This window comes from Anarhichas minor, unplaced genomic scaffold, assembly GCF_050575085.1.
Source record: "Anarhichas minor isolate MPS153535 unplaced genomic scaffold, ASM5057508v1 ptg000007l, whole genome shotgun sequence".
Classification (NCBI taxonomy): domain Eukaryota; kingdom Metazoa; phylum Chordata; class Actinopteri; order Perciformes; family Anarhichadidae; genus Anarhichas; species Anarhichas minor.
In genome coordinates, this window is record NW_027466453.1 from 8,723,506 (window position 1) to 8,746,872 (window position 23,367).

The 23,367-nt window shown below is 43.9% G+C and overlaps 2 protein-coding genes across 7 annotated transcripts; one reads left to right on the top strand and one right to left on the bottom strand.

Moving 5' to 3' along the window:
• Window positions 1-2,315: 2,315 nt before the first annotated feature.
• Window positions 2,316-15,246, bottom strand: ezh1 (enhancer of zeste 1 polycomb repressive complex 2 subunit). 6 transcript variants are annotated; one of them, XM_076085385.1, is made up of 20 exons: window positions 14,451-15,007; window positions 13,287-13,472; window positions 12,981-13,106; window positions 12,135-12,257; window positions 11,882-11,999; window positions 11,470-11,709; window positions 10,774-10,876; window positions 10,321-10,484; window positions 10,090-10,181; window positions 9,820-9,985; window positions 8,350-8,534; window positions 6,577-6,668; window positions 6,259-6,287; window positions 6,016-6,141; window positions 4,721-4,899; window positions 4,498-4,593; window positions 4,258-4,339; window positions 4,088-4,168; window positions 3,892-3,976; window positions 2,316-3,754 (listed from the first exon to the last, which is right to left on the bottom strand). In XM_076085385.1, exons 2-20 carry the CDS (start codon window positions 13,464-13,466, stop codon window positions 3,694-3,696), a joined length of 2,328 nt encoding a protein of 775 aa, XP_075941500.1. In that variant the 5' UTR covers window positions 13,467-13,472; window positions 14,451-15,007; the 3' UTR covers window positions 2,316-3,693. The 6 variants fall into 6 exon arrangements, with proteins under 6 accessions (XP_075941500.1, XP_075941511.1, XP_075941486.1 ...); XM_076085396.1 differs by having other exon boundaries at window positions 3,852-3,976; window positions 14,451-15,006; XM_076085371.1 differs by lacking the exon at window positions 14,451-15,007 and adding an exon at window positions 15,090-15,246 and having other exon boundaries at window positions 3,892-4,168.
• On the top strand, window positions 9,097-23,161 carry ramp2 (receptor (G protein-coupled) activity modifying protein 2). Its single transcript, XM_076085408.1, has 6 exons — window positions 9,097-9,282; window positions 19,401-19,466; window positions 19,557-19,586; window positions 21,437-21,469; window positions 21,632-21,809; window positions 21,937-23,161. The coding sequence occupies exons 3-6, from the start codon at window positions 19,574-19,576 to the stop codon at window positions 22,184-22,186; spliced, it is 474 nt and encodes a 157-aa protein (XP_075941523.1). The 5' UTR covers window positions 9,097-9,282; window positions 19,401-19,466; window positions 19,557-19,573; the 3' UTR covers window positions 22,187-23,161.
• The last annotated feature ends 206 nt before the right edge of the window (window positions 23,162-23,367 follow it).

The following is a 23,367-nucleotide window of genomic DNA, read 5'->3' on the forward strand; positions in this document are numbered from 1 at the left end:
TGAGAGCTAACAAACAAACAATGAGGTGATGAAGCTCAGCAGGGACAGGGTGACCTACATACCCAAGTTCTCATTCCTTCCGTCTTACTTCTACTCGCTTATATTATGGTCAAGCTGCCAATAGCTCGGTGCTAAAGAGAGTTTGACTCACCACACCTGTCTAACAACAGACAACAAAAAGAATCAGCCTTCTCACAATCCTTTCGATTCTTGATTATGAGCATCTTTCAGGAAACAGCTGCTCCCTGTGGCCATGTGGAGAAGCACACATAAACACACACGCACACACACACACAGTAACATATGAACAGAGGACCACAAGAGTGTAAATGCTAATATTTTACTTCCAACTCATACTGCTCTAAAATGTTTGCATATTGCTGTAGGACAGTTAGCCGAGCACGGCGTCACCGCCGCTGCTGCTGCTGCTTGTTTAGCTGCTTTCGGTGGAAAGTCAAAAATTCTACCTGTATACGGTAGACATCTTCTTCTCTGGTAAGATGAAATTTCGTTTGATGTGTGGTGCAACCAAAGCTTCAGGCTATATCATCACTCACCACAGCTCTCCTTGATACTGGAGCACTATTGCGTAGGCCTATGTGGGAAAAATAGTCAAACATTTGTAACATATTAGCTATGCATTAGTAGAGCATGACCGCACTTAACATGCAATAATATGAGCTTTTTTTCCAGCCACCAATGATGTTGATGTTTAATTTGCAGATGCACAAAAGCAAGTAGGATGTAATGAGTGTATACGTGAATATACGAATAATGTGATTTTTTTTTTTTTTTTTTATTCCTGTGGTTTATACAAAACAAGTTGAAAGCAGTTAAATGGAGTGCTTTGAATGTAAATCCTCTGACTGTGTAATGTATGAGCGGACGCTACAGTGAAGACCTGCTCAGGTGTTTTCACTGTAGGCTGCTTAGCACTGAAAGTAAACTTATTCACGGTAGCTTTTTGGAATGCTCAGGATAAAGAAAGTACAGAACATGTTCTCTGTAGCACTAATACACCTCCAAAACTCCACATTGTTTTGTTTCTTCCATTACATATGGGCAGAACTGTGCAAAATTGTACAGTGAAAGGATGTAAAAGACTGCAAATTACCGTAAAAGGCACTACTTCCTAACAATGTATGAAATTGTATAGATTCGGCCAAAACTGGCGTGTATACAGGCTATATTTTTAAGAAAGATTCAATGTGATGAATGATAATGAAAAGTGAGCAAACGGAGTGAAACTGTTGGTTTGTGATCGACACCAAGAATAGTTTGTGTTTTTTGTTAAATAGACAATCAACACTCAAAGGTCAACAAACTTGGGCCAAATATGCTTTGCTGTCTATTAGGAAAGAGTAAACTTATGTCTGATGTAAATGTATACACCTCAATGTATTCAACAGGCTGTGAACATTCAGCCTAGCATCGTCACTTCATTGCCACTCACTAGTAAATCACACGTGGTCCCTGGAGCGTGTGTGTATGTGTGACTGACTAGATGTTTATATGTTTGTGTATTCATAGTTTGCCAACCGACGACTCTCTTTCGAAAAAACTATCGCGTGCACTGATGCCAACTGTCCAATTCACTTATAGTCGTGCACCGACCGTAGAGCAATGAGACAGAAACGAGGCCTGCGTGTATAGCTCAAGAGTGGCTTCTCCGTGTTCAGGCTTCAGTTGTTCAATTTCAAGCACGTTGAGTCTGTGCTGATCGGGATCATATAGGGCGGGAATAAAAGGGATTAAGGTAAAAATGGCCAGTAGAGGGAGTAGGCCAGAAGGATGTTGTTAGCTCAGACAATCTGCTGATTTCACCAAATCTATACCTTTTTTCGGGGCTGCTTAATGCTTCCTGGAGTTTAATCAAAGTTTAAAAACACATTTAAAGGGGTATAAAGTTAAATTGGGGCTATGAGAAAGTCATGATTTGAGTCTTAACTTTATTTAAAGTATAGAGAATACAATACTTAAGGTCTTAATACTTACTACAGACTCATATGAATCTGCAGATAGCCTGTGATATCATATATAATCCCACGATAAAGCACCAGAGTGATTAGTAAGCAGGTCAGGCCGCTTCTCTGCACCGTCAAACCAAATCCTTCTGCAACAGGTACCAGAAATGATCATTACAGTTGTGCTTGTGATCACACTGAAATTTTATTTCTGTTCTTATGTCTGCTTGATTTCTTTTGTAATACTTTCACTGTAAATGACCATTACTGTGTAAATCAAAGGCAAAGCCAAACCCAATAAAAGAAGCTTGAAGGAAATTGTCGTTTTTTTTTTGCACAGACAAACTCATGGACTAGAACAGCATGTTTTAATGTATAAAGTTAAACTTTCATTTTTATATGCAGACACTGTACATAGCAGTAAACTCCTCATTTTGTTCATCCCTTTTGAGAAAGATCTCATTTAAGAGTGGGCTTTAATGTTTTACAAATGAAAAACAGGGTGGACATATAAAACAAATAAGGAAGATGATAAAAATATATTTTACATTCACATGTGGGGGGACTTTAATATTTGGTCAAACACTGATAATTTTGCTTTTCCCAGGGTCACAACCTTGCAAAGGTTACCTTTAACACACTGTTAATTATGCAACACGTCCTCACTATTTCAGCCTTTTGTGGACTCATTTGGCACTTGTATGACTTTTGAAACGACGACATTTACCGTGCGACTTGTTAATGTTTTAATGATTTCCTTCACAAAACGTGAAGTCCTCAAGATCAATGTAACTGTGATGATAAATGTTTGATGTGCGTGCACATCTGTCAGAGTACCAATAGAACGAGTTAATGCGTAAAAAAAATGAAAAGAGGGATGAGATCTCTTCGCCATCATCACCACAGGTTACATTCAGTCAGTCGGTTTCTTGTCTGGTTGCCTATTTTTTGCAGAACAATGATATAAATGCACAATAACTTATATCTCACCATCAAGATGTGGCGGTGATACTTTGCCGCTAGAAAAAGCTCCCAGAAGAACATACAAAGCTGTTGAACTTGGTGGAGTTCTCCTGAGGAACAGGCGGCGGGTAACATCACACTACAATACTAAGAGACCGCACGGAGCAGAATCTGACTGAAGCTAATGCTGTGGGCTAACATCGTATATTGGTTTCTGCTTATCCAAGAGACAGCACATGCATTTCACTTGATCATCATTAGGTACGATGTAAAAGCTTGCGTTACGTATTGAGAGGTCAAAGAAAAAGCCGGTCTATAAGTACAGTAACAAAACTGCTTAGAGAGTAACACGCTGTATGATGGGTAATCACAACCTCTTTGCTTTTAACAAGATGAAACAAAGAAAAACACAAAAAAAACATGTGATCCTCTTGCTGCGGTAAGCGATACAGATTAATAGTATTTCCACTTTAAATAGTTTAGTTTCATAAGCTTGGCGTATACACTCTTGCAGGTAGGAGGGGCGGGGTTTGGGGCAGATGAGAGGGGAGAGCTGACTGCTGTCACTGAAGGAGGTGGCATGGTGGGGGGGGGGGGGGGGGGGGGGGGGGGACTCTCTATTTTTAGAAGTGCAGCAGAGAGGGCAGAGACAGCGACTGTTCATTGAAACTCGTCAACTAGATGTGGCGCTACGGAGAGGGACAGAAGCATCAGTGGGCGGCTGAAGGGTTGAGGGAACGGTTACGGAGGTAGGCAGCAGGTGTAGCTACGCCATGTCGGCCTCCCTTTCTATTCCCACGTATTTGAGGGCATCCGCTTGGCTGTATCTGTGGAAGATGAAAGGTCAGAGTTAGTATACAGGAACTACGGATACTGATAGATTAGTTTACCACAAGGTACCGCACGGCCTGGTCTTTATTTTACTTCGAACCTGCTGGAGTCACTAAAAGGCCTGTGACTCTACCTGTAGTCAAAGAAGAGCTCCTCTCCTTGCAGGATAGCTCGTTTGGCAAAGATACCAATGCGGTGGTCTCCATTTACCATTACCACTGCAATGGTAACAAACACAGCATTAGCCAACGAAAGACATGCTTTCATCCCACAAACGTAATCTAAACTCACGTTTGACTCTGTAGCAAAACAAACTGATTCGGTCTTACCTTTTGCGTAGCAGTTTGGGTTAACTGAATGATTTGCAAAGCGAATTTTGTTTCCCTTACGCGTGGCATCCACGACAAAGTCTACCGAGACATGGAGCACATTGGGGAATATGTCAAATAACATATAGCATGGTGTGGCTATGAGCAGTGGAGGAATAGGGAATACTTGCCATTGTTCAAGTTGAACAGGAAGCTGGACATGTATTTGTCATAGATCCTTCCGCGTCGGTCCGCCTCATCCTGGGAGATCAGCTGCTCGTGCGCACACACACACACACACACACACACACACACACACACACACACACACACACACACACAGGAATAATAAACACTGCAAGTACAAAACTTCAATCAAGCCTAAAATATATATATATATTTTCTAATCTGACGAAACTGCATGGACTTGCCTCTCCGCAGTATTCGGAGATGAACTCGTTCTTTTGAACCGGCTCTTTGATGAAGGTGCCCCATCCGGCGACATCTGATGGAGCCAAAAGCAGGTGCTGAGAGAAGTCACAAGTAGGTTAGGACTCCACAAGTCATATAAATCTACACTAACGTCTCTGCAGAATAACAAAGCATCAGGTTTGAAACATGTAACCATTTAGACCCTCAAGCGTCCTTGTGTACCTTTTTCAGGCCTCTCTGGATGCTGCAGTTCTTGCAGGAGATGGCTTTGCTGTCCCAGTGATCTGCAGTGCCGCAGGTCATGCACAGGTCTGGGTCGCACTCCCTCACGGCCAGGTAGCACGGACACTGTTTAGTGTTGCACTGCGTCTTACACCGGCAGCCTGGGAAGCGGTTCTGGCCTGGAAAAACATTAGGACATGCAGCTGCTCTGAAAGAATATACATGATATGACTTGGCAGAACACACAATATGATTATGATGAATAATTCCACGCCATAATGCAGTTGCAGCACAGACACTCAACGGCCGAGTGAAGCTGAGAAGCCCATCGCTCAGAGACCTCTGCTGGCAGATATGCTGAAATACAGTTCTGCAGAGGAAACACAACACCCTCCGGGCAGATGAGTGGAAGGATCAGGCAAGAATAACCGACATGTCTTTGCAGCAGTCTCCGCTTGGGGAAAACTGTCGGTACGCATTTGCCGTTTCAACCTGCGAATCCCCGGCCAGTGCGGGTTTTATGTGACTGCATCATCAAGCGTTGTTGAGCTGGAGCTGCCTGACTCATACCGATGTTGGAGATGATGCTGTATATCAGGCACTGAGCCTGTCACATCCCTTTGATTTCTCTCCAAGTCTCCAGAGCACACACATGTGCAACCGGGGGCTGCTTCCTGTTTGGCCTGGGCTCTCCTCTGCTACGGGAAAAGGCGAGGTAACAGTCGGGCAGGGAGGAGGAGGGAGAGGAGGGAGGGGAGGGGAGGGGAGGGGAGGTGACCGAGCCACAACGGATGAGCAAATGAGGCGAAGCCATCTTTTTCCAAACCGTTGCGAGATATTTCCGTCGTACGTCTTACCCCCGTCCTCTGTTGTAAAACTCTCCAGAGGGCAAAATAGAAAAATGCATTCCTCCACCATGTGGCCATTTCGGAAAAACACTGTTCTAGGTCATTGCTGCTGCAGCGAATGCCTCATTGTGAACACAGCTCTGCATTAAACAGACACCCACCTATCCCCGGCCAGAGGACAGTTTCTCCTCTGACCACTGCCAGAATACTGCAGTATGTAATACTGAGTCGTTTTACATTCTGCTGCCGTGCTCTATTGTGGCCTGGGAAAAAAAAAAAGCTTTCAGTGGAAAATGTGGTTATGACAAACAATTTCCCTTCAACATTACAAGGCAGAGAGAGAGAGAGAGCTATACTTCTGCCTTGTTGCTTTGTGGAAGAAAGAAGAAGCATCGAGTACACGGGAGAATGGTCGCAACTGGTGAATAAGAAAAAGGTGACACTCACACTCGTGCTCGCACTGGCAGAACTTCTCACAGAAATTCTGGGTCATCACACACGGGCAGGAGCTGTCGCACGGATGGTCGGGGTGATCACATGGCTGGTATTTGTACACCTGATTGGACGAGTTATCTGGAGCAACAGAGGACAAAGCCCTCAGACTGGCACAGTGAACTGCGTCATATTTCAGAATGCATAGTGTAGTAATAGTTGTGCTGTGGTGGTTTTTTCTTTTCCAGGTGAACATACCTTTCTTGAGCTGAATCTTTGCCCATAACCTGCCACATCAAACAAACACAAAGAGTCAAAACTCCTCCAACTTGTTCCACACCTCTTCAGTTCACTTTTCAGCAACAAGAATGGGAATTTGAAAACTAAATGCAGTGTAAATACTGATGCAACAGTGCAGAATACATGTAATTCTGCATGATTTTAATCATTTATTATCTATTCAGAGAGCTTTCACTGAGGGCCCAGCTCCCTTTTGCGAGAGATCACGTTATCTTAATCTTTCCATCATTTAGCAAAGGGTGGGCAAGCGAGGGAGAGCAACAGGAGATATCTTGCCTGTGTTTCCGCTTCTTCTTTTGGGGCGCGACGCCTCCGTGGACTAAAGGAACACGATGGATGAGGACTTCCTTCAACGCAAACTCATACACCTGTGGAAAGTCACAATGACATAAACAACAACAACATACCCTGCTAATTAATTACACATGTACACTACTGTGAAGAAATTCTGTTTTTTCTTCGTCGTAATTACATCGTGTCATGTTCTGCCCCATCAAGCGGAAAAGAACATCCGTCCCCCTCCATCCTACGTTATCAAAACTCCACTGCAGCGCGCACACACACACACACACACACACACACACACACACACACACACACACACACACACACACACACACACACACACACACACACACACACACACACACACACACACACACACACACACACACACACACACACACTTCTGGCGGCCAAAACCCAGATTTGGCTTCTTCCCTAGGACACAGACATACATAATGATGCAGCTGGTTTCAGCCTTTCCACTCAGCTAAGCAGTGGGCGGGGTCCTCTGGATACCGGCAGGGGCCGTGACAGACAGTTCAGTACTGGACTGGTCATGTGACAAGAGGCGCTAAAGAAGGGTGGACGTAAACAGACAAGGCTGCTTCAACATGTCTTGCTTTTACCCATTCTTTACTGCGTGTGTTGTGCTCAAAAGTAAAAAGTTTTGAAACTTAGATGTTGTAATATGTTTCTCCTCGTTACGCACATACCCACATGACACTCATTTTGACTCAAGTCTGGGAATGTCTAAGGCTGACCGACTGCATCGTGAGAGAATTTGGGAGACGTCACATCTGGTAAGCATCCGTGTTTATGGTGCCACATGCCATTCTCTCCGTAGTCAGCCCAATTATCCGCACCACAAAACCACAGGCACAGGATACATTAGCTATTATACTCGCACTGGCCCAAACACAACAGAAATCAGCGACGCAAGTATGCTGTCTATACTTCAGTTATGCAATAGTTACAGAAAGTATTTGTTTGTTCATTATTTAACATTTAAACGACAATTCATGACTTATATAGCTAGGAAACAGATGAGCCGGCTAACAACTCACAATTGCTGTACAGAAATCCTCTTGCTGCTATTTCCTAGTTGTCACCATTCCCTTTCCATGGGTTTGTTTTATGTGGGTGTCTTTTCTCTACTTAAAGTGTTGAGAGTTGTTACATCTATTTGCAGCCTTTATCTCACTCCAGCATCTGGCATTTTAAAGGGGAACTCAATCCGAACTCAATCCGATTTTAGACATCAAAATAACTCAGGGGGTTATTGAATTTGGTAAGAAGTTAGCTTACCACACTGCACCTCATCTCTACTTAGGGCTAGCCGCTCATTGCTACATTAGTTGCTATGTGGGTAATGTAGGTATCTGTCTGACTATGTCGTACAGTAGGAGTGCAATGCTAATGCTGGTATTCCTTTAAGAAAATTCAGATTTTCATCCTACATTTACCATAATTTGTTTAAATCTAAAGCCATAATTTGTCATGTGCTATCATTAGTCAGTTTTTTTTAACGGTGAATGAATAAATCATAGTTAGAAACACCTGCGTCTTCGCTATAACCTTAATATTTAAAACGCTTCTTGCTGTTGTTAAACACCCCATTTACCTCAATTCATCAAGACTTTTTCTCCGTTTAATGTAGGACAACTAAGTCTTCTTCAAGTCTTCAAGGTACCACAGGGTGAGTAATTGATATGCAGATGGCCATTTTGTGGTAAAGTATCCCTTTAAGTGTGTGAACAATTTTACCTCCTTGCAGTTTTTCGTGCCGATGAGGCGAGCGATGGAGCAGAAGTTGTTGAAGTATGTGCCGTGTAGCACTCTGAACAGTGACTCCTCCGCCCCGCTCCACTGGACCGCACAGCCCGCCTGCTGCTCCCCGTCACCATCCCCTGGACGTGGCTTGGTGGGAGTCTGGCATCGCGAATTCTCCTCTGTTACGCACACAGGAAAAAAGCTGTAGTATCACTACTCTTCGCAACAAGTTCACTTCATAAAACTCTTTTCTATTATTTTGTCTTGGTTAAAGGTTTTTGACAGCTTTTTGTTTTTTTGCCTGCCCACACACACACACACAGTCAGGCTAATACAACCCTCCACTGACACACATACAGCTATTTCTGGGTGCCATCTTTGTGTATCTGCACGTGTGCACACACATCCACACACACATACAGCCACACACACACACACACAGTCACACACAGCCACACACACAGTCACACACACACACACACACACACACACACACACACACACACACACACACACACACACACACACACACACACACACACACACAGGGGACCATTCCTTTGATTTAGCTTTTTGGATATTCAAAACGCTTGTACAGCTCGAGGCAGAGAGCCGAATGTTGCTTGGCAACAGGCTGAATGCAGCATTGCCGTGGCCACATGCTCCAGCACTGAGTATTTTTATTAATCTGCTCAACAATCTGTTTTTCCCCCCCCCCCCACATTATCTCAACACGTGCGAGGGAGTCTGCTGAGTCACTGGCTGAGCACGAGTGGTTTCCTGAGCTAGCAGAGACTTCCAGTGAGGCCCTGTTGGCGACGAACAACAACCAAAGAGGTCCAGAGGAGGAGGGGACAAGAGAGAGACAGAGGAGATTGCTCTTATTTCCCTCCCACCATTCTCCGCATGAAGATATCAACAGAAATGGTAAAACAAAACACCACCACAGAAGGAGGAGGGGGAGAGGGAACAATGTGTTTATCTTGGGGTCATAGCATGCAAAGCTAATGGCTGGTTTATTTTGCTTGGCAAGGGAGAGCTGATATTGAGAGTAGATTGAGGGAGGGAGGGAGGGAGGGAGACAGAGGAGAGAGCAGGATGTGACTTGCAAGCTATCATCTTTGGCCAAATTTCACTTTTCTGACGGGCAGTCGGGGCAGACAACCTTCCAGAAAGGGAGGGATTTGGGGGAGGTTATGGTAAATGACGCCTCCACTCAGTCATACGGTGACTCACAAACACAAATAACTGTGTTTACTGTGTGAGGCCTCAAGAGATTTACTTTGGAGTACCTGAGAAAATGTTAATCTCAAAACAATAGGCATTATATAGTAATAAGCAAAGTAGAAATAAAACAATAAAAAAAACTTATAGATCAACTGAACCTCATGCCTGGAATAGAGAAAGCACCTGGTGGTTTCAAAAGCAGATCCAAACCCAGTTGCTGTTGGATCAGAGCCTTACCTGAGGAGGAGGTGGTGGTTTCATGGTCACTGCAGCCCTCTTGTCCTTCCTCAACAGACACAGACGGTCCAGGACAGCTGGAGCTGGTGGGACGCTGTTGCTTTCGGCGCCTCCGAGACCTTTGCGACCGTAGCATATTCTGATCCACGAACTCTTTAGCCCCTTTCTTCAGAGGAGGACAGCGGAAAAGAGTAAACAGCATGATATATAGCATGCACGAAAGCGAACAGAATGCACGATTAGGTTACAATGATTGTGAGGCTGGCATACCTCTAACAGGAAGCAGTCTACACCACATGGTTCAGTCTCTATGCGGATCTCCTTATTCTTCCTCTTGTAAACATTGGGTGTAGCATGGAAAGCTTCATGGAAAGAAAGAAAACGTATTTTGACTCTCTGTTTGTGCATCAGTTATGGTGCATCAATGAGTATTAATCACAATCTCACTGGGACACATCACACAGCAGGAGAAATAATAATCAACATAAATCAAGCCTTTACGGTGGAGGAAACAGTCGTATTTGAAGCAACGTCTGCAGAAGAGCGTGTGGAAGGAGTGTAACGACTGCTCCCGCTGTACAGACTTAGCAAAGGGTCCGTCCAGGTTGGGGGTGCAGAGTGGGGGCAGCTTCACCGGGCGGGGGGGCTCCAAGAGGTCCTTGTACCTGTGGAGGGTTTTAGTAGAAATATATCACACGTGTAGAAAATTCCTTCACCACAGCACTGCTTATGAATTGAAGTCGGTGTGAGTGCCGTGTGAAGTCGTAGGTGTTTCTTTCTAAAGCTCTTTCAGATGCTGATCCAACTGCTCCTTTGAGTCAGAGCGCCTGAGAGGGAGAGCCACCATTATTACTTTCCTCCCTGACAGCTTGCGTCTCCATGGTGAACACTAGGCAACGGCCTGTTTCGGGCATTGTGCGCATGGATTCACAGTTTCAACTGCACTTTTCTTACTTTTCCTTCAGCTCCTCCGTGGTGCCTTTGTAAGGAAACATTGAGGCGATGGCGGAAAATATCTTATCGTTGGGGACCTTCTTGGTGCTGGACGAGTCCCTCACTTTGGGAGACAGAAAGAAAGAGAGACGGTTATACACATAACACAGTTTTAACCGCATGTCATGCTTTTGATACAGATTCACAAATAAACCTTACGCAATGTGTTCTTTTAAACATTTTGCAATGGTACAAAAGATTTCCCAATTCTCAAGGCTGCTTTTCTGAAAACAGTTCTCAGAGAAAACCGTGGTGTTACACAAACATTTCTTTTTCCCCCCAATATGTTTTATTCATTGCCCCTCATTCATGGATGTGTTCGTGCACCAGTGCCTCAGTGACTGTTTATCCAGGTGTGCTTCCATTTCACAATCACTAAGTTTCACATGAAGCTTGGTGCGAGAGTTCAATGAGTTCTGTAATAAGAGCCGGGTCACATCAGTGTAATGGACGAACAGGTTTCCCTCGCACAGCGTACCCATGCAGGGACAGAGGGGCAGCTTCAAAGTAAACAATGCCCGTGCAAACGCTGCTGCTGCGGCAGGGCGACCTTGCGGCAGCTGTACAGTGTAATGAAAAGGAACAGTGCCAGCCTTGTTCATGCTGCACAGCCCTCTTGTTCCCTCTCAGGACAAACGCAGCCGAAGACTTGCTCACCCTCAGTGGTGCTCCTCCTCTTCCTCCTGACGAATGCCACAGCGCCAGGTTTGGCATCTTCCGAACCCTCCGCCGAGCTCCTCCTCATCGCTCTCTCGTCCTCCTTCTTTACCGTCACCTCCGCCACGGCCTCTGCCGCCGTCACCGCTGCTTCTTCCTCTTCCTCCTCCTCGTGGTCAGAGTACTGGCTCAAGGCCTCCACCAGCTCTTTGAAGACCTCGTCGCTGATGAACCCCCCCTCTGGGACACAGATAACATGTCAGAAGCTAAAGTGCCAATGCCTTAAATATTAATCCATGTTTTCCACACGCTTCCAGGCTGCATCATCAGCACATAACAAACAAAACGTCCCAAGGTAACGCTGCAGTGATATAAGGTATGACAGGCGCTACATTATTCATTCAACACACACCTCTGTCACCATGGACACCATCGTAGTTGTCGATGAGTTCCTCCAGGAAGGCCTCGTCCTGTTCCAGCACCTCGTCGCCCATGTACGGGATGTTGTGAAGGAATGTCTCATCCTCCACCTAAGACACAAAAACTCCCATCAAGACAGGTACGCGACCAGCTGATTGGCGCTTGTCACGCCGCCACCCGTGACGCTTCTGAGGCCGCTACGGCCGGTAAAAATGTCAAAGTAGCGTTGTGATTTGATGCCGTACCATGAAGTTGTGCTGCAGAGGCGACCAAGAGTACATGAAGGGGATTCCTGCCACTGTAGACAGTGGTCTCATGGCAATGGCTTGAGCTTTGAATTCTGGGAAGCCAAACTCCACCGTGCACATCTGTAAGAGAAGCAGAGGTGCGTTGGGGATGACAAGACAATAGAGCAGTCCTCAGCATTATTGGACGATTTTCAAATATATATATAATCAAATACACATGCTGCTCGACACCCCAACAGGGAAAAAAAATAAACCCAGTAAACACAATAAAGGGGAATCTGACAGCACGGGGGGAGAGAAAAATGCTGTCATGCCCTCAGGTTGTTGTTTGTATTATGAGCTCCCACAGGGATAGAAACCACTCTTAGGCTGCATACTATGATCCATTTCTGGCACACAGCTTTGTTCTGAGATATTTTAGGAACACTTGACAACCAGGTGGGAATCAGAGCAGAACGCTGGTGCTGCTAAGGAGGATGCAACGCGACGGAGATGAGGAGTTGTTTCTCACAAGACATTCACACAATAATAATTGGATTACTTGAAAGCCAGAGCAGCCTGGGCAGGAACACATAGCCGGACAGTGCATGCAGGATGCTATGTGCAAAGTTATAATAGTTTCAATTAATTTTTATAGCATAAGCCTAATCTAAAGGAATGGCCGTAATGTTTATTGTTTACAGTAATCTTCGCACTACTTTAGTGTCCAATGTGAAGCGACTGCGGCATAGTTCACAGCTTGTTTTCGTTTTGGTTTCAGATTGCTATAATAACCCAGGTTATATGAAGTTATGTGGTGCAAAGGGTATTATTTTAATCTCTTTAGCACACACTCACACACACCTTCTTGTTGGCCAGAGCTCCACCAGACGTTGACAGAGGGATGGACTGAATCCTGAGCCTGGACCACTCTTCATTCAGGAGATTTGTCTGCTGCTCAATCTTTTGCCTGTTGGACATGAACAGGGTCTGGAATCAAACAGAACAAAGAGCATGTCACAACTCCTGAAAGACACATAAACACACACAGTGAGTGCTGCATATAAAAAACACTTATACTGCAAGCCCCTGATGCCATGCATACAGTACACATGCATGAATTGAACAAACACCTGTTTTGCAGCAATGTTAATAATTGTGTTGACCCACCTTGACCTCCTCTACTTTTTTAAGGCGTTTTAATTGGCGAAGGCGCATGTACTCAGACTTGACCCTCCGCCTCCACTCCAGCAGGCTGCGGGACGGTACAAAGGAGGAAGGCTGAGGTTTTGGGGCTGGTGGGGCAGCATCCGTGTCAGGCGCCGGAGCTGCAGCAGCTGTTTCCTCCATGACTCTCTTTAAAAAGACAGAGATACTATTTGGCCCACAAAGGTGTTTAAAAAGTGCACGGTACACTATCAAATGGACATTTATTTTAGGAATTTTCAATAATATTCCTACAAGGCTTTGCAAAGTGTCTGTGGGACTCAATTGCAAACTACCTATTCTATCACAATAATTCTCAATAATACAACTAATGGATGTTGGTATGCTCATAATTGATAGTTTGGTGTAACAGTCCCATTCTATAATTTATGTTATTAAATGACTAAGTCTTTACTCCATTATAAGGTGAGTACAACATACTCTCTCCCCCTGCCTCTCACAGAAAATAAAACTTCCCCATTCACCCTTACTGGAACGTGAAGTCTATTTGAAAGAGTGCCCCCCTCTGTTTGCAAAACAAAACTGAAATTTTATGGAAAAAACAAAACAAAAGGGTTTGACACTGGTGCTTTAAATCGCTTAGGGCAAGACTTCAACTGACCAAACAATGACCAAAACAGACCCATCGCGTGAGAACAAATAAGTAAAGTCGAATTATTCAACAGCACGGGGCATGATCCACATTGCTCAGGGGTGGGCGTGCCTCTTCAAAAAAAAAAAAAAAAGCAATATGAAGCGGAGCAGAAAAAAAGTGCGTAGTACAGTTTTTTCTGTGTTTCACAAGCACCTTAGTGCACATCAACGTCCCTGTCTGAGCTAAAACAGAATACAATATAAGTACAACGATAAAACTGCGCTCGGGGAGCTGCTCTAGCGCATAAATGTTTTTCTGGACTGCGAGATGTGCACACGTTTCAGCCTCAGCTATGAAGTGCGCTACGTCCTGTAGCTGCAGCCCCGTTGAGACAGAGCCTCAGAAGAATCCATTTAAATGTGCAACACTTTAAAGACGTACGCACCAGGCACCGCAATGACAGCACGTTTTTTCTCTCCAGCGGACGCGTGTGCACGTCTGCCTCTACATCCAGTGTCGCAGTTATTAAATACCTTCAAATCCACGGGCTTGCGTCCTATTTGTTGCGAAAAGATCGCAACGCGATCAAGTCCCTGTCTGGGTTTTTTTTTTTTTTTTGGTTCTTTTTTTCTTTTTACAGTCGAGTCGAGATATCCGGAGCAATTAAAAGCGGTATTTCTTATGGATCTGACGCAGATCTCGTGTCCACACGGCGAGGGGATCTCAGAGAATGCCCTGCGTTATCCATAGGCATGGTGCTGGAGGTTGTTGTTGTTGTAGCTTACAAATAGCTGCGCACTATCGAGCCAACCCGAGCAAGGAGGGTGACGTCTTTATTATGATCACAGCCTTTCCTAGCAGAGGACGATTTATGACTATTCTGCGTCCTGGGAATAAAAAGTAGCGTGGAGCAGCAGCCACGGCATAGCCATTTACACGCGCACACAGGAACTGATGCAACTGTCCAGAGTGCTAGATCGCCATCAAAATGCGCGAGGGCATGACGCTCTATGGGTTTCGATTATAGATTTTGATCGGCATTTTAATGCAATGGTTACAATTAATTAATTAATCTCACAGGAATTTTTTTTGTGTTTTTTTCCCCCTTTAAATAGCACAACAAATACATTGCTCACAACACCGGAAATATATTCACATGATGTTATAATTACCCCGACTGTGCAGATTGTGAAGGTAAAATAACTGTCCAAAAATATTAAGAGCGAAAAATGATCAATAGTTGTAAACTCCTACAGTGGACTTCTACCAAACGAAAAACAGTTCAGCTGTTGTTCCGTACTCCTCCTCCAGGGAGAGCCCGACGCATTTCATCGTCCGTTTTCGGAGATGGCTGGATGACGGTCCTCGGGGCACTGATGCCTTCACGTACTCCACGTAAAACCCTGATTTACTTAAAGTGACAACAAGCACGTTTTAGGTTTGTGTTGAGTATTTATGATCGACCTGATTGGTAGAAGGAGCTGCATCGTTTAAAGCCTTAATTTATGAAGCATTCCTTAAACGATATACATCTATTCAAACTTACATCTATTTGTGACAGTGTGAAAAACAAAACAGGAAATACTAAGCAACATACATTCCACAAAAGCTATTTGCATAATATATATTGTCACACAATCTTTTCTCTTTCACAGACTTTCAAACTTAGGTTATTAGGAAGACATCTCTTTTAAATACCTCAATCAGAAAAAAATGCATATGTTTCAAGGATGTTTGAGATATGACCATTTCCCTGAAAAGAAGAGGGGATGCCCTTGTGGACATGGCCACATGCCTTCAATTATTTAGCGAAGAACCATGACTCTATTTATTTAACTTATTTATTGTTGGTTGTTTCGATGTTGATGCATGAGGGCAACAAGTCAAGTATCAATTTAAGGATACATGTAGGCTATCTTGTAAAATGTTATCCTGCATCATATCGTACAGGCTGTAAATATATGCACATTATTATCTTTATATTCACAGCAGCTTGGTTTATTTTATATTTTTCAAAATAAGCCCTAAATGAATAAAAAGAAACCACAAATAATGCTACTCCTGTGGCACCCAAGATGGCACTGTTCACCTACTTTTCATCCCATGACACAACATGTGCTCATACGCACGTCTAATTTGGATAAAGAAACCTGGTCCGACATGGTGTCGTATCATGTTATACCAACACGACGGCCTCAGTGTGTTTCTCTGTGCTCTCTGGTTCTACCGTTAATGCCATGCATTCCTGATTAGTAATGATGCATTGAGTGAGCAAAAGTCTCTCATATGATAAGGCATGTTTGCCGTGTCTACAGTTGTATTTGAAGTAGCTCGCGCCATGTTGATACCGACCTGTCAAACGAAAGCAAACACACACAGGAAGATAAGTTTGGGGAGCATGGCTGCTATCAGCAGGAAGTTTTTAATTCTGTATCATGTAAACAGCGTGTGTTGGTCTTGGCGCCTGTCATTGTGGGACTCAACATGGTGCAGCTTTTATGATCTTTGACAGAGGCTTGGAGATGAAAAGAATTACAAAGCAGCTTGAAATACCCCCGTCATTTAAAACATTCTATTCATGTATATACGAGGCATTTATTCATAGAAGAGTGACATGCCAACTAAACATTCACTTATTCTGCTTTCCTCCGACAGAATGTTTGAAACATGTCAAGCTCCTCCTTGTAGGCACAGCAATTCACACTTCAACTTTACATAGAAAGTTTGATGCAGATTAATCTAATTGTCTGTTTGGGGGATTTTTTTAATTCCAGTCACATACGAAAAAAAGAGTGGCCTCCTTTTTCTGAAATGTAATGTGGAAGCAATTTTGGCCCAGCGCTAGCTGGCTCTCTCCCAAGTCCAGCAGCTGAGAAAGAGCACTCATCCTTCAGTGACGTGCATGAGTGCAACAGTTTCATTTTGGAGATCCCTGCCGCTTCTCTTTACCACAGAGGCTCAGCGTGACGTCAGATCCAGAGGTGCTGGGATGGGGTTGCTTCATCATTAGATGTTGTAACACAGCACAGACACAAAAAACACATATTCCTCACTCACCAGCAGTGACAGTAAAAGTCATGCTCTACAGCAACAGAAACACAAACCCATAAAAGCATGTTTATAGGTCGTAGGGAGTATTACTGCATATGTGAATTAAGTTACATCAAGCTTTTTGTGGCTCCAGACGGAGCCATGCAAAATCAGTTGCCTCAAGTGATGTCACTTGAGTCAGCGATTGCTGGGGCTGAAGTTTAACAATCTGTCCGTGTGGCGTTAGAAGGAAATGAGCTTTCCTGTATCCCACTCTTCATCTCTGCTTGACGCTAGTGACTCAAAGCTACATTAGCCGCTACTAGCATAACACACAAGACTCTCTTACTGAACTCTCTTCAGTCGAGTTGCATTGTGGGTAATTCAGGTGCCAGAGTTTGACAAGGAAGAAAATGTGTGGAACAAAAAAAAAACGATATCTCTGGTTCTGCTGCATCAGTTTGGATTTAGTACTCTTTTAAATTGTCATACACCATTTGTTTTTTACTTTCATTAACTGCTATTTTTGGCAAAAAGACCAAAACGCAGTTGTAAACGCACATCCATCCATTCATCCTTCCGTCCACACATTGTCCGTCTCTCCACCCTGAGGGGTTCCCAGGCCAGACGAGATATATAAACCCTCCTGTGTGTTCTGGGTCTAACCTGGGGCCTCTTACCCGTTGGACATGCCCAGAAAACCTCTAAAAAGAGGCATCCACGAGGCATCCTGATCCAAAGACCTCAGTTGGCCCCTTTCGACGCAAAGGAGCAGCTGCTTCACTCTGAGCTCCCTCCGGATGTCTGAGCTCCTCACCCTATCTCTAAGGCTGAGCCAAGCCATCCTACGAAGGAAGATCACATTTTGGCCGCTTGTATCCGAGACCTCGTTCTTTCAGTCACTACCCCAAGGATGCATTCCGGTTCAGGTCCCTCTTCACCGCAATGGTCCGGTACAACGGCCGCAGCACTGTTGACACCACACCAAACAGCTTGTCCATCTCCCGCTCCACTTTATTCTCACTCACAACCCAGAGGGAGCAATCCACCATTTTCCGGCAGAGAACCATGGCCTCAGACTTGGAGCTACTGACTCTCATCTCAAACCGCCCCATAGTGTGTGCTGAAGTTCACGGTCTGATGAAGCCAACAGATCAGACGATGTAGTTCTGTTGGCTTCATCAGCATCGGTTACAAGAAAGCTACAAGAACCCTGGGGGTTGTAAATGTAAAGACTGTACCTCAGTTTATTTACTGTTGCGGTGTAAGTGGATGACATCAGCTGACAGGAGGTAAAATTGGACAATAGCAATTCCCAAGCAATGCATTTCTGTTGAAACATCTACAGCAGGGACGATAAGTAGTTGCAGCATGAATCCTTTTGCTCCAAGACTGCTCACATGCTATTTAGTCCACATGTGTGTGAACCCATTCTTGAAAACAAAATATTGCTTGTGTTGATAAAAGCATGAATCAAAGGCAAAGGTAGAGATACAGAGAGAGGGAGAGAGAGAAAAAGAGAGGGCGGGGCTCTCCCTAACTTCTCTCTTTCTGTTTTGAAGCAGAGGGTGGGATGAGAGAAAGAAACAGATAAAGAGAGAGAGAGAGAGTGATGGTGGTGCACCAGTGGACCATAGTTCTAACCTTATCAGAGGCTCTCTGTCCCATTGTGTGAATCCGCCCATCCTAGGAAATGAGGGCTTCCTGTTGTTTTATAGAGCCTTCCTGCAAAAAGGTTGAGATATGTAATCCTTACCCACCAGGGAAGACGAACAGAGCGTTATCAGGCAAAATGACAGCCGCTAGTTTCCCACTCATGAATTCTGGGTGTTTTTTGACTCTTCTCATCTGGGGTAAGTCGACGATTTATACTGTCCATGTCTTTACTCTTATATGATACAACTTATTTACTTGCCCTCTATCTCGCCTCTCAAGAGGAATGCTTTTGGGGCTTTCTATGATTGAGTGGCTTTTAGAAAGGAGCTTAGCGAGTCTCATGATTGAGTTTTATACTTGAACAGTTTGGTTTAAGGGCCATAGAGTGATTTTTGACCAAGCTGTCTCAACACATTTGTTCTTAAAGAAGAATTTGTGTTACAGTGGATCTTCACCAGATCATTACAGTTGATTTTATGATTCATGCTGTCGTTATTATTAGCTCCTATTCATTAAATAAGATATTTTATTCTTGTGGGAGGTCAATGTATTGTAAGTGTATATGTCCTTGAGTTGAATATATTAAGATTTCCTCAAAAGAGTGGCAGACAAAGGGAGGATGCATTGACCTCTTCACTCCTTACAGCGTACTCCTTGTTATTTCCTTTGCCTCCTCTAATTTCACAAGTACTGGAATTTGTATACACATGATTATCATCATAATTCAATTTAATAGGTGTACAAGTATTTTTTACTTTACTTCTTTAATCCAATAATATATTTTGTTTCTCTTATAGCAGGATGCACAACAGTGGTTTGTCTGGTTGATGAAAAGTCAGCAGCGCAACCGGCCACAACGATAGGTACCGTATGTGTATTTATTTAAAAATAATAAAATATATAGGCTTCATGATCATGCATACTTTGACTAACATCACCTCCTTTTTCTACAGGGTATCACTCAACAGAGATGACGTTTGCCAGTAAGATTACATCTCTTTTCTTTTACACTTAATTATTGACTGTAAACTAAATGTCTGTCTAGTAATCTTGCTTTTATAATTTAGCAGAAATATATGAAAGTTATTTACATGCTCTATATTTTACAGTTGCAATAGTGATTATATATTTGTGTGCACTGGGGGATTGTTTTGGATCAGTTCCTTAAACTCATTTGCTTGGCCTGGAACTGACCAACACAGAGAGCAGAGCACAGCGATCCCGTTTCTTTGCCAAGAACTCCCCGTGTGTGTACTATCATGAGAATCCAAGACAAACTCCCGAGGAGGTCTCCACCAGTGAGGGGTCAACAGCAGTAGACACGAGGCCCACAGTGGGTTTGGGTGAAAAGGTTAACTTAAACCTCATTATGAAAAGACCCCACCTGGCTCAACTTCCTGAATTTGTTCGTCATTCACCCCATGCAACGTCTGTGATCAACGCATGAACTCCGGGTTGTGAAACAACTGGAACTTTGGAGCAGCGCCCCTTTCACTGTTCCTCCTCTTGTGCCTTCCTTTTTTTTTTTTTTTTCTTTCCCCTAACTGTCCCCCCCCTCCTTCCCCTGCCAACTCCCCCCCCCCCCCCCAACTCGGAGCTCCTCCTCTGCTGAAAAGACACATTTCCTGATGTCATTACTAAATCAAAATGCTGCTCGGCAAACAGATGTTGTGAGAGGCCCAACATGTGGATTCAGTGACATAAATGAACAAGTTGGTCGTGAGAAAACAACCATACATTCCATTTTTCATTCAATCGATGAAACCACCTCTTACTCAGCACTTTTTAAAGTGGTGAGCGGTTACAGTGAGAAACTACTTTACAGATGTCACAAAATCATCAGACATAAAAAAAACAAAACTAAAGTTTCCAACACATGTGTTTGGAAATATCAGTTAGCCGGCCTTTTTAAACAGCTGGTCAGCTCTAACTATTAACTACTTCTTTCTTTATTAATTAACCTAAACATGAAATCATGCGCTGTCTGCTCAGCACACCCTGCAGAGTCATGATTACATCCACCCCAAAAAGCTAAGCCCTAAATGTTTACTTATGTTTCCTATTTGGCAGAGGCAGCCCAAAAGGCAAATAAATCACATGCTGTGAGCTGGCCAGGCCTTTCGACTGTGAGAAACTGAGACTAAAAAGCAGAACAAGAGTTAAAGAGTAAAGGGTTTTCAGATGTGAGTCCAGCCCAGCTTGGGTGTGCTCCCTTTTATTTGGGAGAATGGAGAGGACAATCTTTGTTGCCTCCACCCCGTTAAAAAAGGGAAGAAAATCCTAGGGAAACGTATGTTGGAGAGGGGAAGAGCGGCTGCCAAGGCGCGGGGCCGTCAGACAGATCTTCGGAGAACATCTGGTAACCGCGGGTAACACTGTTTGGACATCTGGTAACCGAAGGTTACACTGCGTCTCTTCCATCCTGCCGGGTTTCCTGTTATGCCTCGCTGTACACAGTCTAAGAAGTTTAGGTTTATTATACATGGTCACCGGTTGGGGAAATCGCACCTTTATTCATTTTTTTTCTGACATGAAGGGAGCACTTGGTTTCATTGGGGTATTCCTCTCCTTTCTCTGCGGTGAGTGTGTGGTCTCCCTTCTACAGCTGCAAATGCCTGCCTCAGTACTAGACACGTGAAGCAACTCATGAGCTGCAACAGACTGAAATACTCTTTGCATTGGAATTTGCTACCATGTATGTCTTTGATGAACTTATTTAATGAACTGAATTAGAAAGACCTTGCATGACAGATTTAAAGAGAGTTTATGTCAACTGCCTTTACTACTTGATGTCAAGTTTTCAATCTAAACATGTTATTCTTCTCTGTTTAAGATGCCACTCAAGGAGAACCTACCTTGTCATTTGGTAGGTGACATAACTTTAAAACATAATACATAGTCATATAATCTTATGTCATACTGTAAACCCAGAATTTAATGGGTATCTTTTGATAATGTCCAGCACGTATTTATTGTCATTTTCTAATCTCAATCTCTCGTTCTCTGTTCAACTCTTCAACTCGTACAGCTTGTGGGAATAATTCTCAGCATTGTCCGCACTACTGCAGATTATGTGATGGAATTTATCGTGCGCCAACAATGGATTGCCTTTCCATGCTGCTTGACTATGTATGTCTCCCCAAGTTTAAAAACGCAATGGCATCGCTGAACAGCACTAACTGGTGCACTTGGGGCAATGTGAGCGGGTAAGTAGTGTGTGTGTGTGTGTGTGTGTTTATATTTGCAGTTAATTCGTTTTAACACGAAAAATATTGCTAAATATTTGCTGATGTCTGAATCCTCCTCTGCACACTCTCTGTCCCCACACTGCAGTTTGTATAGTAACCTAAGCCTTTGCACAGAGGAGATATCGGACTGTCTAGGGATCCCATGGCCCAACCCGCTGGTGGAACAGACCTTTGTGGACATTCACTCCAGCTTTTTCAAGGATTGTCCCTCAGAGGAGCTAAGCGACCCACCGCCGGTCATCGTCTTTGCCCTGGTGATAACTCCCATCTGCTTGATCCCCGTCATGGTTAGCCTCGTGGTGCTCAAGACCAAGAATGGGGACGGCAGCTCCTGACAATCCTGAAACTCGGCTCTTCCCAGAATCATCAAGAATATCACGTTTTCCCTTTCCCCAACCTGAGGGCTATACAGCTCGTTCACGCATACACCGCAGCTGCGCTTTCATCCCGCCAGTGACCTTGCAGAGTACTGAGATATCTGAGATATGAGCCCCGGAGGAACCCCTTAGAGGAGATGACACTGTTTAAGAGTGAATGTCATAATCAGTGGCATCACAATGATTGTGTCAGTAACAACCTCCCCGACGCTAACGGAGACATACTGTGACAAAATCTACGTTGATTGACTGTGAGATCTGAACATGTATCTATTGATCACATCACATTTTGCACACCCTATTCAGAAAACAGAGCTTGATTTTTACTGGAGAACCCAGTCTTCAGGGTTATATTGACAAAAGCTGTGGAGCTTGCAAAAGTAAAGTCAAAATGTGTCTGTGTTGACTCTCCTCATTGTGTTGGACAGTAGTCGTGTTGATCAAAGAGAAGGTCGTTTTTTATTACTGAACCCCTGAACTCTCCTGATGCAACTGGTTTTTTGCAGCCGCTCAAACTTAACCCTGCTTTGAGCCACTAACTCGACAATGTACAGCACGTATGCAAAAGGCAAATTTTCTTTAACATCGGCTATCCAGTTTGGACAGACGGACGGACAATCGTCTGTGCAGCCTATAAAGCGACAAACACTGAGCAACGACACGAAGATATAAGTGTTATCTTTCGCCTGAATCATGAAAATGTGGTTATGTTCTGTTCAGTCTTGAATGACGATAAAGCCGCCGTTAAGTGCTTTGAGATGTGGATCAAAATGTGTATTTATATAACGTGTTGTAATTATGCCATTGTGAGAACTTAGTGGACTTACTGTACCATCTGAGAGAACACATTCCGCCTGCTCTCACACCATTTACTGTATGTATTTTGATATACTTTTTTACATTTTATACAATTAAATCTATAGTTGTATCGTCGGCTGTTGCTTGATTTTACTCATCCAGACCGTCGGAGGAATGAAAGCCATCAAAGCTGGTTCTCATTCGGTTTTAGCCAATCATACCATGAAAGAAGCACCATTGTATTCAGTTCAGCTCATGTTCGTCACTGCAACATATTGACAGTGTTGCAGCTTCGTTCTGGCTAAAGTGCCCTTTAACCTTTGTCAGTATTTGATTAAACA